Raw genomic sequence first — 19,304 nt, forward strand, 5'->3', positions numbered from 1 at the left:
TATCTGTGTGTTTGGGGGCTGTCGGAGGGTGTGCTAGGTGGTGAAATGGCACAGGGGGTTCACCAGGCGCCTGCCCTCCCCTCCCTCCCCCCCCCCACCCCAGAGCTCCAGCTCTGGGGCCTGCATCACTTCGTGGGGGGCCAGCAGGTGACTAGGAGAAGCCAGGCAAGCCGGGTGGGGATGGGGCCCAGGACCCGCCCCTCCCCAGCACCAGGGGGCTCACACCTGCCCGCTGTGGCCCCATCGGGTGCATTTTCAAAGGCGGTTCTCAAAATCTGCATTTTAACCAGCGCTCTCTTAACTTTCACCTGTGGGAAGTGAATTTGAATCCCCGACAAACGTTGCTCAAGTCAGCAGGACCCCCGGGGGCCGCTGGATTCTGCGTGGTGGGGACTCCCGGGCCTCTACCCTGACCTGACCTCTCTGGGCCTCTGGGTGCCGGGCGACAGGCACAACAGGGCGACACAGCTGTCTGACCGCCCCCCCCCAACTCCTTCTGGCCTCGAAGGAACCGGTCTAACAGCGGTGCCTCCCGCCAGCCCCGAGGGCCAGTGGGCAGTGGCCGTGGGAAAAAGCCGGAGACACAGCTGCCTGCACGGAGAGCTGTTTCGCTGCGGCTCGTCCGGGGGACTCTGGCGCCCCATCCTCGCAAGATCCGGACAGCTGGGTTGCGTACTCTTTGCCCTGAACTTACACCAGTTCTTACAAACTCAAATAAGAAGGGGCCAGCGTGGACTTCCTGTTGTGTTTCTGTAATGTTTTCTGTGTGTCACCTCCGCGGCGGGTGCCGTATAAACTCGTTGCCCTGCACGACACTCTGTGTCTCAGGTGGCCCGAGAGAGTTCTGAGAGTGGTGATTGAAGGATTTTGGCCATTCGTGCCGACTCTGGTTCTGTCCCCCTGGTGGGTCCCCTTTCCCCTCTGTCCGGCTGTGCCTTCTTTAAGCAGACCCCAAAACGGTGAAGCTGAAGAATATTTTGGCCCGTTTGTTTGCTGGTAACGAACAACAGCGATGACAGTAACGAGCTTGGAGTAGTTTCTATAGGGTGGGTGTTCTTCTGAGCACTTTTCATGGGGCCGCATTCAGTGCCAGAGCAGTCCCCACTTGGCGGAGGAGACACAGGGAGGGTAGGTCGCGTTCCCAGGGTCACACAGCTAGTCAGTTGTGTCGGGGGGACCCCAAGACAGACCACCGTCCGGTCCGATGATTCACTGGGAAGACGCCCAGGACCCAGAACATAGTTGTACTCGTGGCTGTGATTGATTACGGAGGAAGGGTTCAAGCAAAATCAGCGAAGGAAAAGGTGTGCGGGGTGAAGTCTGCGGGAGCCAGGCAGAAGCTTCCAGAACCCTCTCCTGGGACAGTCACATAGGACGCCCTTAATTCCTCCAGCATTGAGTTGTGACAACGCATGTGAAGTGTCTTCTACCAGGGAAGTCCATTAGGGACTCAGCGCCCAGGGTATTTATTGGGGCCTGGTCACGTAGACACCCTCTGGCGTGGACCCAGCCTCCAGACTCTCCAAAGGAAAGCAGGAAGTGAGCATAGTGCTGGGTGCATTGCCATCCCGACTTACTGTGGGCTTTTGTTTCTAAAAGGAACCAGTGGGCATCAGCCAGGTCGCTGGCAGTCCCCCCGGCCCCCCACCGTGTAGGTGACGTGAGTTTTTAATTCAAAAAGATGTGAGCAGATCGCCGAGTTGCTCCCTGCCAGGAAATACCCCTCTCTCAAGCCGGCACCAATCCAGCCCTTGCAAAATCAAATCCCTGCTGATCTGGACCCGCCTGACATAAAAAACATGCTGACAAAACTCACAATGTTTTGGTCTTATTTCCAGACAAACAGGGAAGATCGAGCCAGTAGTCCTGCCGTTGATGTGGTTTGAGGAGGTGAGAGGCTGTCTCCCGTTGCCTGCGCGGGAACCGTTGGGCGTGGTGTCTGGGACCCCAGGGAGGGGCCGGCGTGGGCTTTGCAGGAGGGGGGCTGTTTGTGGAGGAGGGGAGGCTGGGCTGGGAGCTGGAAGGGGGGGGGGGGCTATAAAACCATCTGTTAGAAGCTTCCTGAGGTCCAAGCGCTTTATATCAATTATCCCACGGAGTTGAAAGGATCACTTGAGGTGAGAAAGACAGAAGCTGCATGAAAATGCGAAGCTCTATCTGGCCCAGGGTGTAATTTTGTAAATGCGCTTGACCACTTCTCCGGAGAGGGAGGAAGTTGCTTTTCAGAGTGTCAGCTTTTCTTTTTTAAAAAAAACTTTTTAATGTTTATTTTTGAGAGAGAGAGAGAGAGGACGAGGGGGGGGGGGGGAGGAGCAGAGAGACAGGGACACAGAATTCGAAGCAAGCGCCAGGGTTTAGGCCCTTGTCGGGTCTCGAACCCACGAACCTTGAGATCGTGCCCAGAGAGCCGAAGTTGGATGCTTAACCAACTGAGCCTCCCAGCCGCCCCCCAGGGTATCAGCTTTTCCCTCGAACTTTCTTTCCTCCCAGCTTTTCAGGGTTCCTTCTGGCCAGCTTGTTTTCTTTTCTTTTTTTTTTTCAATATATGAAATTTATTGTCAAATTGGTTTCCATGGCCAGCTTGTTTTCAATCAGGCAGAGCTCACCTCTCAGGCTGGGCCGGTTGTGGGAGGCGGAGCTCTGCCTCATGGCCCCGCCCTCCCGGGGAGCCTCAGAGCCCGTCACCTTCAGGGAATTAGGACAGAGACCTAGAGAATCCGCGGGCAGGTGTCTATGGGCCGGGCCGGAAGTCGCAGCATACCGGGCCCGCCTCCTGTTGGCCGGAACACGATCACGTGGCCCTGTCCGGCTGCAAGGGAGTCTGGGAAATGTAGTCCCGCTTGGGGCCCCGCGGGAAGGGAGGCCCCCACAGGCTCCATCACAAGCTCTGGGAGGGGGGCAGTCGTGAGACGGGTAAGGGGCGGGGGACCTGGAGGTGGCGTGGCGCGGCCTCCGTGTCCCGGGGCCTGCCGAGTGCGGCCCAGCCTGTTAGTCTGTTGTTCTCCATCCCCAGAGCGGGGCAATGGAAGGTGAGCCCCTGCAGACCTTCTACACCCAGCTGGTGTTGGTGCCCAGTGTGCTACACTATGCCCAGTACGTCCTCGTCGGGCTGGGCTGCGTCCTGCTGTTCATCCCCATCATCCATCAGATCCGGAGCCAGGTAGGTGGCGGCTGGAGGGAGGCCCGGGCCGAACGGCCCCCTGCTCGCCTGTCGGGGTAAGCGGGATTCGGATGGGCTCGCCCGGCCGTTCCTCCAGTCGCTCCCGCAGACGCCCTCAGCTTGGAGCCCGCCTTGGGCAGCGGTGCCATGTCTCTGCCCGGGGCAGGGGAGCTGCCCTGCGTCTCTGCCTCACTCGCGTCCCGCATTTACCACTTTTTTCTGCCTGTCCCGGGAGGCCTGGGGACCCTCCCTTGGAGGGGCTTTGGGTGGGCTCTGATAATGAGACCTGGTCCTTGAATGGTTTGCTCGTCAAGTCAGCACCTGCTGGGTGCCAGGTTCACGGCCGTGAACGAGGCAGACACGGTCCCGCTCTGGGGGCACGTGGCTTCCCTGTTGGGGAGACAGAAGACCAAGTAAATAGAAAAGATCACTCCGCTGATGATAAAGGTGGCGGGACACGTGACAGGTTAGTGCTGTCCGGTAGAAATCCGTGAGCCGCATCCGGGATTGGAAACTTAGTTTTTTTAGTCGCCACATCCAGTAAAAAGAAATCGATTTTAATCCTAGATTTTGTTTAATCCGGATAGGCCCGAAATACAGCCGTATGAACATGCAATCAATATAAAAAATACGAATTTAACTGTATTTTACATTATTTTTTTTTACGTTAAGTCTTTAAAATCTGTGTGTTTTAACACGGCAGGTCTTGAATCGGACTCACCCCATTTATTTATTTTTAAATGTTTTTTTTATTTTGAGAGAGAGAGAGAGAGCAGGGGAGGGATAGGAGAGAGCGAGAGCGAGAGAGAGCGAGAGAGAGAATCCCAAGTAGGCTCTGTGCCCAACGCATGGAGCCTGACACGGGGCTCGATCTCTTGACAGTGAGACCGTGAACTGAGCTGATATCAAGATTTGGACACTTAACTGGCTGTGCCACTCAGGCGCCCCTAGACTCACCCCACTTAAAAGACCTAACAGCCCTATGTGGCTACTGGACCAGGGAGCATTGTATTCAAGAGGGCTGGGACAGCTATAGAGAGCATCCGGAAAGCCTTCCCTGAAGAGGCAGAATTTAGGCTTAGATGTGAATGCTAATGAGGCAGTCAGCACAAAGTCACAGAAGGAGTGCTTCAAGCACACGAATAGCCAGTGCAAAGGCCCTGAGGCGGGGATGGGCAAGCCGTGTGGGAGGGGCCTTGGGCCCCCGCAGCACCTGCTTTCTTGCTTCAGCTTTGGCAAACAACTCTTCTGCTTTCTCCTCTTTTTGGGGGGCGGCTTGCACGCTTGCTTGCTCGCTGGGGGCAACGATAAACCTTCCCAGACTCCTAACATAGGTTTCGGACCCTTAACCCAATGTGCCTTCCAAATTCCCCATCCTTTAGGGGGAAAGGTTGGCCCTGGTGCCAGGGTGCCAAGGCCCCGGAGCTCTCATCATGCCAGTGCTCTGGTGTTTGAGTCCCTGGTGATCGAGGGGTGTAAACAGCCTGTTGAGGGCCCAGGGAGACCGGGCTGAGCAGACCTCGCGCTCTAGGGAGCGCAAGGAAACTCCCTATAGTTTTTTGCCTGATTTACGCTAGGAGGGTGGAGGGGACCAGAAGCCAAGGCTCCCAGCCTGTGGATCCCTCCTTGGGTGCTTCCAGCAGTGAAGGTGTACTGTCACAGCCAGGGGACCCAGTGGACTGGCTGGATGTGTCCTCTCTGTCTCCTAAGTGTCCGTCGAAAGCCAGAGGGGGAAGGAGAGTGAGGAAGCTCGTGGGAAATCGCTGGCTAAGGCCCCTTCCCTCCAGGCCTCCAGGCCTCACCACCCTCGGACCCAGTAAGGACGTCTGTTTTCACTGAGGACGCAGTCCCTACAGGTGTCACTGGAGGCCAAATAATGGAAATTTATCCCATTATGTATTTTTTTTGCGGGGGAACTTCGCAGGCGTTAGGCCTTACGTGTTTTTTTATTTTTTTAATGTTTATTTTTGAAGGAGAGAGAGACAGAGTATGAGCGGGGGAGGGGCAGAGAGAGAGGGAGACACGGAATCCGAAGCAGGCTCCGGGCTCTGAGCCGTCCGCACAGAGCCTGATGCGGGGATCGAACTCACAGACTCTGAGATCATGACCTGAGCTGAAGTCGGATGCTTAACCGACTGAGCCACCCAGGCGCCCCTAGGCCTTCCGTGGTTTTATGTGATTTGTCCTGATTTTAAGAAAATAATCATCATCACATGCTGGTGAACTCAGCACATTTTAATTGCCGAGAAATTTTTCTTCTCAAGTTGTTCTTTTCAAATAGCCAAGCTGTTTCTGATGCCTTTAAAACGCCACCTGCTCAGCCCGCGGGTTCTTGGCCAATACGCCCTGTCCACCGTGGCCCATCTCCCCACCCTGGCTCTCGTCCAAAGCCTGAATGTTCGGGCCGACAGCCGCCGTTCCTGCGTGGCTAGTCTGTCCGACCAGGCGTGTTTCCCGAAGATACCCACATTTCCGTCTCTGGTGAAGGGCACCCACTCCCCGCCCCCCACCCCCAATCTCAGCCTCTCTGGTCGGTAACGGTTGTTGGACTTAACACCCCGCTCTTTGCTTTTCGGAGATTGAAGAACCTTTTGCGTTTGGCTGCAGAGTCAACTATAAATTAGCTTGGTTATCTTCTAGGAGAAATGCTATTTATTTTGGAATAGTAGTAAAAAGGGCTCAAAGGATAAGGAGGCCATTCAGGCCTATTCTGAATCCCTGATGACATCAGCACCCAAGGGCTCTGTGCTGCAAGAAGCAAGATTGTAGGTGGGTACCAGGTAACGCCCCCTCCCTTCCCCTCCCCTCCCCTCCCCTCCCGTAGCAAATAGAACTCTGGCGGCTTGACCCACTTTGGACCTCACCCGTTTCTTCAGCCTAAACTTCTCCTGGGGTGTCTGCAGACCGTAAATTCGTACTTGTAGATTTTGCTGGTGGGGAACCCGCCCTTCTGACGTGAAGAGCAGTGCATGGCAGTTTCTTTGGCCCCCGGCGTGGTAGGGGACGGTGCAGGGCGATCGCGTTCCGCGGGCTGACGTGTTCATTGCCCAGGTTGTCTTAGAAACGTAGGGTCCAGGTTCAGGCCACAGGTGCTTCTCAGACCTCTGGTGCAGTGGACTCCTCTGGGAATGTAAGCAGTTGGCTCAAAATTGAGACATTGAGACCCCTGCACATCCTTCTAGAACCCCCCCCCCGCCCCCCTGCCCTGGAATAGAGTCACACGGATAGAGCCCGGGGATCTGTATTTTCATGGACCCCCCCTGCCCCCCCCACCCCCACAACAAGGGGATTCTGACGTGGACGATCCAACGTTTGAGAAACACGAGTCTCAATACATCTGGGAGGACTGACCGAGAAAGAACCTAAGCACCAAGTGGGCACCGACCGGGTACCCCGGATTCAGCCCGAGAGGGTAGCTTGGCCAGACGCAGCAAAAACAGACGCACAAACACGCCCCCCACCCCCACAGGAAACAAGAACGACGAAGGGGTCCCGGTGAGAGGTGGACGTTCAGTAAACGGTGACAAGGGTTTAGGGTAGGTGTGTCCCATGCAGTTACTGGGACGCGCGTGGGTTTTGGACCTCTGATAACAGCTGTCACTTTGGCTTCTCAAAACTGCACCGCCCCCTCGAGCTTCTGGGGCTGCGTGGGCTCGGGTTGAAGTAGGCTTCTTGGGAGCCACGGAATGAGGGGGAGGCCGCCACCCTGCTCTTTGGGGCCAGTTGGCTGCCTCCAGTCGGTGTCGTTTGCCAGGGCCGGAGGCGGAAAGAAAATAGAAAATGCGAAGTCGTGAGCGCAGGCCTGTTTGTGTTGACAGGTGCGAGGAGGCGGAGGGAGGGGCAGCTGTGTCCCCAGCCAGGCCCTGGGGGGCTCCTCCTGACAACTGGGGAATAGGAGGCCGGGGCCTGAGCACGTCAGGGTGTCCCAGGGCTGGACACCCAGGACACGGGGTGTCCTCCTGAGAACACGGCCCCCGGGCTTGGAGACTAGTCCCCCTTTCCTTCCAGTGTCCCCCCACCCTCTTCTCAATAACACAGAAAGAAAACTGGGGTCTCCTCTGCATTTTGCCCCTAGAATCCAGTTTCCAAGTTGTTAGGGAAGTTTCTGACTTAGAGAGATTCTAGTGCCCTGCCTCGCGGAAGGCAGCTCGGCCTCCAGGCCGGATGATGCTGCCTCTGCCCCCGGTGGGGTACTTGGGGAAAGCAGTGCCCTGTAGGCTCTGGTTTGGGGGCCAGGCACCTGGGAGGTGACCATGGTCCTGGAGACCTGGAACCCCGGCATGGTGGTCCCAGCCTGCACGGAGCCTCAGCCTGGGTCCCTGGAGGAGGCCCCCCACCTTGCCTCGTACCTGGGCATGGGAGTGGTCTCGAGGGGTGGCCTTGCCTGGGAGAGAGCAGGACACGGGGCCTCCACTAGCCCGGAAGGGTGTTCTCATATCGAGAAGGAAGATGGCCACTCTTGGGCAGACTTGGCCAGCTCTAGGGCAGAGGGCTTGGCAAACGGAACATGATAACCCATTTGCCGTGCCTTTGTGCAGTGAACATCTTAGACAACCGTACATGGAAACCCTTCAGGGAAATATTCCTGGACCTGTCTTACCTTCTCAGCGATTTCTCTCCCGTTCTAAGTCTTCATTCCTCAGCCAAATGAAAGTGGAAGGAAATAGGAAGAGGAGGAATGTGGTTCACCTTCTGGTTCCTTGCGGATCTGTTACGTGTGTCTTCCTTGGGATGGACCAGGGCCCCTGTCACAGCCTGGGATTAGTTTCCCTTTGTACTTCTGAGCAAGGCTTTCTTAAGTTGTGACTCTTTGGGCCACGTTGCTGAGGTTCTGGGCACCCCTGGGTGTCCCCATGCGGTCTCTCTGTGGTGGAGGGGAGGGGTGCAAGGCTGGTCTCACTCTGGCCTGGCCTCCCCGCCCCTCCCCCTATTCCTGCCCCTGGCTTGAATGTGGCTCAACCCTGGAAGCCTTAGATCTGTCCCAGAGGGACAGGGGTCCAAGCCTTCCCTGTGTCCTGCCCACCTGGGGGTGGTAAACACGGGAGGGCGGGAACGGGTTGATTTTCTTCACTGCCCGGAGAAGCAAGCCCTTGGTGTTTGGGAATGAGGCACAAGTGGCCACAGGCCCTCAGGGTGTCCTGGCCACACTGCTGGGCCCCAGGCCTCTCCCTTCTTCAGGGCTCAGAGGGACAATAAGCCTCTTATCAACGTTGCTGTCTTTTCTCTTTAATGTTTATTTATTTTTGAGAGAGAGAGAAAGAGACAGAGCACCAGCAGGGGAGGGGCAGAGAGAGAGGGAGACACAGAATCCGAAGCAGGCCCCAGGCTCCGAGCTGTCAGCACAGAGCCCGATGCCGGGCTCGAACCCACGAACCATGAGATCATGACCTGTGGAGTCGGACGCTTAAGCGACTGGGCCACCCAAGCGCTCCTCAGCATTGCTGTCTTTTTTTTTTTTTTTTTTAATTTTATATTATTAATTTTTTTTTTTTTTTTACCATTTATTATTGAGAGACAGAGCATGAGCAGGGGAGGGGCAGAGGGAGAGGGAGACACAGAGACACTGACGTGGGGCTCGAACTCCCAAACCGCGAGCTTTGAGCTGAGCTGAAGTCGGACGCTTAACCGACTGAGCCACCCCGGCGCCCCTCAACATCGCTGTCTTTAACAGATGTGTTGAGAAATCTTTTAAAAACGTAAAAGTAAATAAATTATAGTATGTGATGTTCCCTCTCACCCGGACTCAACAATATTAACTTTTTGAAAACAGTTCCTTTTTTTTTTTTTTAAGTTTATTTATTTTGAAAGAGAGGGCGAGCATGAGCAGGGGAGGGGCAGAGAGAGAGAGAGAGAGAGACTGAGAGAGAGAATCCCAAGTAGGCCCCATGCTGTCAACGCAGCACCTGATTCGGGGCTCGAACTCACGACCGTGGGACCGTGACCTGAGCCGAACTCAAGAGTCGGACGCTTACCCGCCACGCAGGCGCCCCAACAGCATTAATTGTTACCATCTCGTCCTGGTTGTTCACCTTTCCCCCCAGAGGCAGCCGTTGCCGGGAAATTGGTGTGTGGGCTTCTCCCCTCTAAGTCTGTATACATATATCCACGAACAAGAGATGGTTAACAAAGTTGCCCCCCTGCCGTCATGGCACATGGGTCACTCTGCCGCTGGCTTTGCTTTCCTCGGGTTTCTGTTTGTGAAAGCTGTCCAGGCTCAATGCCGTCCTGTGACTGTATTTTAAAAGTGCGTTTCTTGGGGCGCCTGGGTGGCTCAGTCGGTTAAGCGGCCGACTTTGGCTCAGGTCATGATCTCGCGGTTCGTGAGTTCGAGCCCCGCGTCGGGCTCTGGGCTGACAGCTCGGAGCCTGGAGCCTGTTTCGGATTCTGTGTCTCCCTCTCTCTCTCTCTGACCCTCCCCCATTCATGCTCTGTCTCTCTCTGTCTCAAAAGTAAATAAACGTTAAAAAAAAAAACTTAAAAAAAAAATAAAATAAAATAAAAAAAAATAAAAGTGCGTTTCTTCTATCGGTGGACATTTAGGTGGTTTCCAGTTTGGGGTTAACAGTATCGCATATAAGCCCTGGATTCCCGGCCTTGGCCTTCTCACTGTGTTAGGCAAGTCCCTTTGGACCTCTGTTGTCCCACCTCTGAAATGGGGCGAGGGCAGTGTTCAGTGAGAGAGGGGGGCCCTCATAACCGCGTTCCGGGGGGGCGCTGTATGTCACTCCGGGCTTTTCTCCTCTCCGGCTTGATAAGTGGGCGCTGCGGAGGGGGACGCGGAGGGGGCTGCGGTGGGGGCTGCGGTGGGGGCTGCGGTGGGGGCTGTTTCCGTGCGGGAGGGTGTGGGGGCGGGGCCGGGGGTGTGGGCGGGGCTTGGTGACCCAGCCCACCCCCCCCCCCCTCTCTCCACAGGGTCCCAGAGACGTCACCAGCCAGCCCAGCGTGGCCACTGAGCCGGACCGGCTCCCCAGCCCCTGCACCCCGCTTCTTCAGGACTCCCTCGGCGGACAGCCCACCAGTCCCAAAGCCTGAGCCCCCCAGTTGCCACATGCGTGTCCGCGCGCTGCACACCCCCGGCACGTGTCCACACGCGAGTACGCAGGCGTGCGCAGACACACTCAGGGATGGAGCCGCCGCTGAGGAGACTCAGGGCATCGTCAACCAGGGCCGTCTGGAACCTTCTGTCCGGGTGACCCACAGTGCCGCGGGCACCGGGTCCCCTCCCCCGAGTGAGCCCGGCCGACCTGTGCGGCCTGAGGGCCCGGGCTCCTGACCACTCGCGCCTCCCCCACCCCTCCCCCCCGGGGCCCCCTCCAACAGCCACGACACGGACGCCGCGGTCCCTGCTGGCTGGCTCGCCTGCAGGACACGCCTTTCACTACTGTCCCCAAACCCAGCCCGGGAAGGCAGACCTCTCGTGCCAAAGGCGTGCGGGCCGGGGGGCCGCCCGGCCGGGCCCCGGAGCTTTGGCCGCGCACGTGCCCCCCGGGCTGGGGGCCAGGCGGCGTCACGCGGGCCCCAGCAAGCGGCGTGACCGGGACCGGCCTGTCCTTGTTCCGCGGGCCGACCCCGATCTCCCCAGAGTTGCCGCGGGTGCCGCCCGGGATGCCTGGGGCCCCCTCCTCCCGCCTAAACTGACGTCATCCTGTGTACTGAGCCGGCCGCTCCCGGGTGGGGGTGGCGGGGGGCTCTGCCCCGAGTCGCCCCCCACGAGGGCCCTCCGCCCCGTCAGTGTGGGTGTCCCGTCTGGTCCGGGGCAGGCCTCTGCCTCTTTTCTACCGCCAGAGAAATGAGTTTTATCATCTTTTAAAAGTAATTCACTATTGAAGTAATAAACCTTTTTTAAAAGTTAAAGTGGGCGTCGGTGACAGCCTGTTTGTGGGGGAGTGAGGGGCTTCTGGAAAATTCTGGGCTCTTCGTAGTCAATAGCCCCTTCCTGGTAGCTGTTCTCTGGGGGCTGGGCTGCTACCTGCCTGCCTCTCTCTTCCTTCCTTCCTTCCTTCCTTCCTTCCTTCCTTCCTTCCTTCCTTCCTTCCTTCCTTCCCTCCTCCTTTTCTTTTCTCTTTTCTTTTCTTTCTTTTCTTCTTTTTCTTCCTTCCTTTCTTTCCTTTTCTTTTTTCTTCTTTATTTCTTTCTCTCCTTTTTTCTTTTCTTTCCTTTCATTTTCTCTTTTCCTCTCTTTCTCTCTCTCCCTTTTTCCCTTCCTTCCTTCCTTCCCTCCTTCTTTCTTTTCTTTTCTTTTCTTTTCTTTTCTTTTCTTTTCTTTTCTTTTCTTTTCTTTTCTTTTCTTTTCTTCTTTTTCTTCCTTCCTTTCTTTCCTTTTCTCTTTTCTTCTTTTTTTCTTTCTTTTTTTCTTTCTTTCCTTTTTTCTTTCCTTTCCTTTCATTTTCTCTTTTCCTCTCTTTCTCTCTCTTCCTTTCTTTCTTCCTTTTCTTTCAATGTTTATTTATGTTTGGTGGGGGGAGTGGAGAGAGAGAACTCCAAGCAGGCTCTGCACTGCCAGCCCAGAGCCCAATGTGGGGCTCGGGCCCCACTAACTGTGACCTCATGACCTGAGCCAAAATCAAGACTCGGACGCTTAACCCCCTGAGCCACCCAGGCGCTGCTCTTTTTACTTTTTCATCTGAGAGACAGAGAGAGAGAGAGAGAGAGAGTGACCGCAAGCAGGGGAGAGGGGCAGAGAAAGACTCTTATGCAGGCTCCACGCTTAACGCAGAGCCCGACTCGGGCTCGATCTCATGAACTGTGAGATCGTGACCTAAGCCGAAACCAAGGATCAGTTGCCGAACCCACTGAGCCACCCAGGTATCCCCGGATGGGATCTGTAGACGATACTCCCCCTGAAAAACATTCACAAACGAGGTCTCCTTGTCAGATGCCTTTTTAATGTGTATCTCCTCCTCCCCCAGAAGTTCAGCGAAACATTATATAATACACGCCTTTAATCAGTCTCTTGTACTTCTCTGCAACCCAAGTGTCTGTGGAAATGCAAACAGGTGTTCTAACTTCTTCTTGTGACCACAAAGGTTCACATTTTGGGGGGCTGGTCCGCCATTCCATTGTAGGTACACAACTGACCAGCAACATCGATGGGTCACATTTGTTATCTATCACAAAGCCATAAACCTTTATTGGAACGCATCTCCTTTTTTATACGTATTTTACGACGTTTTCAGTGTGCAGAGTGGAGTTGACGTGTGTGTGCAGCTCTAGGAATTGTAACGCCTACACACACGTGAGTGACTACCACCAACCAGCTTAACGAACAACTTCATTTTCCCTCCCGATTCCCTCCTGCTTCTCCTCTGCGGTAAAGCCTTCCCCTGAGGCCTAACCTCTGGCAACCAGGTAGTTTTGCCTTTTTGCGAATGTCCTATAAATGGAATCGCACAGTATATGGTCTTTTAAGACCTCTGCTTTCTCTTGGCACAACGTCGTGGGATTCACGCAAAGCCTTGCACCGATCAGCGGTCTGTTTCTGTTTACTGCGGAGCAGAATCCCGCTGTTTGCATATGCCGCGGGGATTTGGGCGAGTCAGGACTCGCAGGGCATTTAGACGTGTTTCCAGTTTTGGGGCGGCTTGGATGACTCAGTCAGTTGAGCGCCCGACTTGGGCTCGGGTCGTGATCTTGCGGTTTGTGGGTTCGAACCCCGCGTCGGGCTCTCTGCTGTCAGCGCGGAGCCCGCTTCGGGTCCTCTGTCCCCCTCTCTCGCTGCCCCAACCCGCTCGCACTCTGTCTCTGTCTCTCTCAAAAATAAAGAAACATTAAAAAAAAAAGTGTTTCCAGTTTTTGGCGGTTAGGAACAACACCTAGCAGTGGGGTTGGTAGGGGCCATACGGCAATTCTGGGGTTAGCCTCTTGACTTTCCGCCAGATAATTTTCGGAGTGGCAAGGCATGAGAGCGTCACCTGTTCTGCGTAATGGCCAGCCCCTCGGTATTTTAAAACCTTTTAGTCATTCGGAGTGGAATCTCCTTGTGGTTCTTCTTTGCCCGGAAATACACCTCCTGAGGAGGCGAATGAGGCTTCTGCGTCCTCCCCCATGAATTCATGTGTCCTTGACTGACAAAAACTTTTTGCCAGAAAGGGACCACATTTATCATCATTTCCATTCTTATCTTCAGAGATGGAAGACGGAGAAGCCCTGTTTACATGAATAAGCAGCCGGGGGGCAGAAGGAATGTCCTGATGGTGGTGTCACTCAATTCTTCTGCTCTTGAGTAATGAGCAAAAGTCAGAGAGCCGTCTGTCATCAAAAAGTATTTTTGCTGATGTGTCAGCTGACCGGTCCCTTCGACCTTCCTGCGCATGTGTAGAAGGCAACAAAGGAGGTCACCCATTTGCAGCAGGATTGCTCAACCTTTAGATTAGTTCTGTAAACCAGTATTCGGGTGTCCCTCCGGTGGGGACCCGAGGGCAGCGGGGGACTCTGTCTGCCCGCCGCAGAGTGGGCGGTGGGGGGCGGGGAGCTCACAAAGGGGCGGAGAGAATGTTCTACACGGCCTGGGCCTGCTCTCGGGTAGACCTGCAGGCCGAAAGCTCGCGGGGAGTCCAGGCTTCGAGATGGTTCCCTTCAAGCCCCCATTTATTCTCCTTGGGAAGCGGAGCTCAAGGACTCCCCAAGCGGAGTGCGATGACCTTTGAGGACCGGACACTTGGGCCTGAGCCTCAACACAGACACTTTTTTTTACACGTGTGCACGGAGCTCTACATGCTTATAAAAAGAAAAACAAAAAGGCAACATCTAGAGGGCATTCCGGTGTGTGTGTGTGTGTGTGTGTGTGTGTGTGTGTGTGTGTGTCCCAAGGGAACACGGGATGAAGAAGCAGATCTGCCCTCCACGTGGCTCATCATGTGAACAACTTCCTTCTGAATGTCTTTGTCACGTTTCGGCCGATTCGTTTTTTGGGTGCAGCCGTGGAGCCCAAACACATCCGATGACTTCATCCAGGACTCCGCGAGGGAAATGCCCCTGACCCTTTGCCAGCCTTCAGGGTGGCCTTGGTCTAAGGAATCCCCAAAAGCGTCCCTGGCTCAGACTTTTCCCTCACGCGCGCACTCGACACCCTAACCCCCACCTACCATGTGACCCTGTTAACGTCATGCTTTTCTAAAATTTGACTCATCTTTTAAAAACGAATTCTCTTTTGAAAAAAAAAAGCGGTTGTTCTCAACTTGTGCGTCCAATGGGCAAGTTACCTGTTTTCCAGAATCCAGGAAAACAAATCACACAACTACTGAAGTTTAAAGATGTCCCTCCAGGGGCGCCTGGGTGGCTCAGTCGGTTAAGCGGCCGACTTCGGCTCAGGTCATGATCTCGCAGTCCGTGAGTTCGAGCCCTGCGTCGGGCTCTGGGCTGATGGCTCAGAGCCTGGAGCCTGCTTCCAATTCTGTGTTTCCCTCTCTCTCTGCCCCTCCCCCATTCATGCTCTGTCTCTCTGTCTCAAAAATAAATAAACATTAAAAAATTTTAAAGAAAAGAAAGATGTTCCTCCAGGTACCACGAGACCTGCCATACGTGGGAACTCTGCACTGTTCCTTACTGTTCCTTACTGTGTCCTGCATTCCCCCATCTGCCCACTCTGCTCGTGGAATAAACGTTACCCTTGTATGGTTTCTATGGAAGCTTTCCCTCCTGTCTCGCTCACTCCTGGCATCACCCAAGGCTCCATTCCAGCCAGGCCCTCTCCTCCAGGAAGCCTCCCCGATCACTTCTGCTCACTCAGCTATCCCCCCCCACCCCCGCCTTGAATTCCGGGGACACTGTGTCTGTACCCTAGATGATGCTAGAATGTTCTAGAACAGTAGAAGTCCTGATTCTACTTGCTGTAGTCCCAAACCCCAACGGGCTGTGGTGTAACCCCCGGTCCCTACAATCGTGCAGGAACTGGAATATTCTTAACTGAGATGGTTGCACTCCTCTGCAATTCCTTTGTTTGCTCAGACGGTCCTTCTTTAAACCACAATTTATTGAGTGCTCGCAATGTTCTTGTGAATAAAATCCCAAGGGGGGCTTCCCTCATCTGAAAAAAAAAATGGGGATAATTTAATACTTGCCCTGCGGGGTCAAGTGTGGATCTCAAAAGAGTTGGTGGCGTCACGTGAAAGGCTCAGGGCTGGGGACGCTGCACTCAAGCCCACTGTTTTGGGGCCAACCTGACGGATGCCATCGGGGTCCCTCACCGGGAGGCTCGGCTGGCCGGGTCCAGGCTCCCATGCAGGTCCTGTGAGGTCCTTTCTCCATGCAGTGGCTCGAGAGGTCTTTCTGAAGTGTGAACTATCAGAAGGTTCATCCCTTGCTTAAGCCTGGACTGTTCTCCACACTGAGGATCAAGTCCCCCCTCCTGGGGGCTGCTGGGAAAATCCCTTCTCTCCTCCTGCAGTGGCGCCGGCTTCTGGGCAATTCCAGGATCTGCCACTGGGGGGCGAGCTGTGCACACAGGTGGTTCGGAGGCCAGGGCTCTAAGAGGTGCTGCGGATCGGTTCTCAGGGTGTTCCTTAAATTGGGGGAGTGTTACCTGGGGCCACAGCCTGGCTTCCGAAGCTTGTAACCTCGGGGCGCCTGGGTGGTTCGGTCGGTTAAACCTCTGACTTCAGCTCAGGTTATCGTCTCGTGGTTCGTGGGTTCGAGCCCTGCGTCGGGCTCTGTGCCTGCTTCGGATTCTGTGTCTCCCTCTCGCTCTCTGCCCCTCCCTCGCTTACGCTCTCTCTCTCTTTCTCTTAAAAATAAATAAACATAAGAAAAATTAAAAAACAAAGAAAAGAAACTTGTAACCTCAAGAAGTTGCATTTTATGAAAATGGGCATTTGGGGGCACCTGGCTGGCTCAGTTGATGGAGCATGCGACTCCTGACCTTGGGGTTGTGAGTTTGAGCCCCACATTGGGTGTGGAGATTACTTAAAAATAAATAAATAAATAAATACACTAATTAATTAATTAATAAGGGCCTTTTTCTTTTTTCTTTTTTTTCCTAGGAAGCTTTTCCTTAATATTCTTCACATTTTCAGCGGGGCCTTGACCCTTTCCAGGGGTGTTGGAGGCCAGCGTCACCCCTAAAACGAAAACCGGAGTCACGTGACGTTTGCTTTTCCTTTGTACGTACTGCAGGGGGCACTGGCCTTGGAGGCAGCCCAACCGTGTGCCAACCTCTGTCGTGCTCCAGCGGCGGGGCGGCCTTAGAGAAAAACCTGTGGCCTCTCTGAGCCTTGGGTTTCCCACCCGTGAAAAGGGAGGTACAGCTTCCCGCTCCGTGACTGTCTGGGAACCCCCGCGAGGGTGGAATAGAAGTGACGCGGGAACTTTGTGGGGTCTCCAGCAAGCGTTTATTAGATACCGACGGCGTCGGGCGCTTGCTGGGTACCAAGCGGGAGTCGGGCTCTGAGAGGACCGTGTTCATTCGTTCATCCATTCCTGGGAGCGCACTCATGTGTCTCCTGGGAGTTGTCTTTGGTTGGGTCCCTCAGTTGGAGCGGCTGAGACAAAGGGGTGTCCCGAGCCACGGGGCGTCCCAGGAGGACAAAGGGGGCTCTCGCAGCCCAAGGGTTTGGGCGTGGAAGTACACGGACTCCAGCGGTGCACAAAAGCAGTCAAGAGGGACCTATTTGGATCTGTCAGAGCACCGATGTGCTCTGCCTCAGAAGTGTGGGGGCAAATAAAGCGGGAGCGGTCTCTGCCCTCCCAGGCTCGCGTTCTGGTGGGGGTGGGGGTGGGGGGCAGCAAACAAGTAAAGGAAAAAGCAAGATACCTCCAGAGAGTGACGAACGCCAGGAAAGACATAAAAACAAGGTGGCATGATGAGAAGTGTTTTAGAAGTGTCCCCTGAGAAGTGCCACTGATGCTAATTCCCGAGGGATTTGAAGGACTCGCGAAAAGAGCACTTTAGGAACTGGGGACCGCATGCGCAAAGGCCCTGAGGCAGCGACCTGCAGACCAGAGACCAGTGGGCTGTGGCTGCAGCTTGGTCAGCTCTGCGGGGTGGGGGATGGGGAGGGAGATGAGATGGCGAGCTAGGCAGGGACTCAACCAGGCGGGGCCCTGTAGTTCGGATTTTAAGCACAATGGGAACCACTGGCGGGGTTTAAGTTGGGAAGCGACAGGATTGCTGTTTCTGCTGCGTGGGAGTTGCAGTGGGGACAGATGTGGGTGCAGAGGGATCCAGCAGGAGGCACTCTATACAGTAACACCTCCCCTGCCCCCTGCTCGTGCCCGGGGGCCCTCAAAGCACCCCTACGATGTCTCGGCCGGTTTTACAGGAGAGGAAACTGAGGCATATTCCACGCCTCTCCTGCCCTCTAGCTTCCTAAGTGACTCCTCTAGGGGAGGGTGCATGCCCTCACTCTCACGAAGAGCGCTGGACCTCCTTCCTTAGACTCCGCGCTCCCGAGGGGAGGGTGGGCACCGGGTCTGTGGGGGTCCCCGCTGCGTCCGCAGCCCCTGGTCAGGCGTGTGTGCAAATGAGTCTCGGCTGAGTCAAGAAGGAATGACCTGAGGCTTAGTGGCCGGAGAGAGCGAGCGAGTGCCGGCCGCGGCCACCAGGGGGCGCTGCGGGACCGCCGTGCGCCTGGCGGCCCCGGTTCCCGCACCCGGGCCTCTCCGGCCGCCCGCGGCACCCCTCCACGTCTGTATTGTGAGGTTCCGCATAAATCACACGTAAAAAATGAAAAGTTGACGGGCCGGGGCTCCACAATCCGTGTCCCTCTGTACGTTCACGTTGAACAAGCCAACCGTTTCCACACCTAAACATGCCCTGCAATCTACCTGTGTGAACTTAGTGGGGGAGGCTGAAAATAGGAATCAGTACTGTCGGCAGAAGGCAGGTTTGGGTAACGGGAAATGGGTATGAGTCTTTGGCTCTGGGTGTCGGGACCTGGCTTCCACAGCGGCCCCTGAGTCTGACTGTGGACCTCTGGCGAACTCAGGGCCCAGCCCCGCCCGGCCGCCCTTGGTCCCCCAGGGACGTTCGCCAGCAAGATCAAAACTTTGGATGCCCGGCAGATACAAAGTGTCAGACCAGAGGGGCGCCTGGGTGGCTGAGCTGGTTAAGCGTCTGGCTCTTGGTTTCAGCTCAGGTCATGATCTCAGGGTTTGTGGGATCCAGCCCCGCATGGGGCTCTGGGCTGACAGGCAGAACGTGCTTGGGATTCTTTCTCTCTCCCTCTCTCTGCCCCTGTTCTGCACACATGCTCTCTCTCTGTCTCTCTCTCAAAACAAATAAACTTAAAAAAATTAAAAACTGGGGGCTCTTGGGTTAAGCGTCTGACTCCGGCTCGGGTCACGATCTCACAGTCCGTGGGTTCGAGCCCCGCGTCGGGCTCTGTGCGGACCGCTCGGAGCCTGGAGCCTGCTTTGGATTCTGGGTCTCCCTCTGTCTCTGCCCCTCCCCCGTTCATGCTCTGTCTCTCTCTGTCCCAAAAATAAATAAACGTTGAAAAAAAAATTTAAAAAAATAAATAAATAAAATAACTGAAATAAAATGTCAGACCAGAGCTGGGCTCTGCCTGTTGCTAACGGTGGGTGAGCGTTCAGAGGGTGCCGTGTGTTACCTTAAACCCTCAGCGTGAGCTCCCTTCATTTTCCTCACGATCCAGGCAGGTGCCCCGCTCATCATCACTCTGCTTTTACCGACGAGGAAACTGAGCCCAGAGAGGTGAAGGCAATGTCCAAGGTCTTACGGCTGGGAATCCTCAGAGCCCAGATTGGAACCCCGGGCAGCTGGATCCAAGGCCTACGTGCTCGGCCGCTGCCCTACACGCCTCCTTGTCGTCCGGTTGACCAGGACTCATATCGGTGCCTGTAGCCAGAGACCGCTTTTTTCGTATCCCTCCTGGAATCCCACTGGGGAACCGGCTTCGTTTCCAACCCAAGGGACACACAGGTCCTGGTTCTGGAGACTCTGAGAAGCCGGGGGGCGGGGCGGATGGCAAGGCGCACTCCCCACAGAGACAACCCCAAGTCCGTCTAGAAGGAGGCTCTGTATGCCGCGGACGTGCCCGAGCCTCCGTGGAAGGGCTCCCAGGGGGGGAGCATCCAGGCTCCTTCCAAAAGAGGTTGAGGATGGAAGGGAAAGGTGGGGAGTAAGAGTTAACATTTCTAGAAACAGTGCGTGGTCTCCAACCCCCACAACAAAACTTGAACGAGAGGG

The 19,304-nt window shown here is 55.4% G+C and overlaps 1 protein-coding gene and 1 long non-coding RNA gene across 6 annotated transcripts in view; both read left to right on the forward strand.

Annotated features, from left to right (window-relative positions):
* SCARB1 (scavenger receptor class B member 1) overlaps positions 1-19,304 on the forward strand; it is an 84,286-nt gene that overhangs the window by 53,727 nt on the left and 11,255 nt on the right. For 2 of the 5 annotated variants that reach the window (XM_086681452.1, XM_086681453.1), the window contains exons 10-11: positions 1,839-1,890; positions 3,014-3,160. In XM_086681452.1, coding sequence (XP_086537578.1) covers positions 1,839-1,890; positions 3,014-3,160 — 199 coding nt within the window. Of the gene's footprint in view, positions 1-1,838; positions 1,891-3,013; positions 3,161-5,800; positions 5,930-10,072; positions 11,015-16,137; positions 16,467-19,304 lie in introns of those variants that run through there. The other 3 variants (XM_086681450.1, XM_086681454.1, XM_086681451.1) reach the window with 3 other exon arrangements.
* LOC147575256 (uncharacterized) lies at positions 11,558-13,898 on the forward strand. Its single transcript, XR_015242175.1, has 2 exons — positions 11,558-13,126; positions 13,187-13,898. It is a non-coding gene; the product is annotated as an uncharacterized LOC147575256 (long non-coding RNA).

This window comes from Puma concolor, chromosome D3, assembly GCF_028749965.1.
Source record: "Puma concolor isolate L17-30 chromosome D3, mPumCon1.1.hap2, whole genome shotgun sequence".
Taxonomy (NCBI): Eukaryota; Metazoa; Chordata; class Mammalia; order Carnivora; family Felidae; genus Puma; species Puma concolor.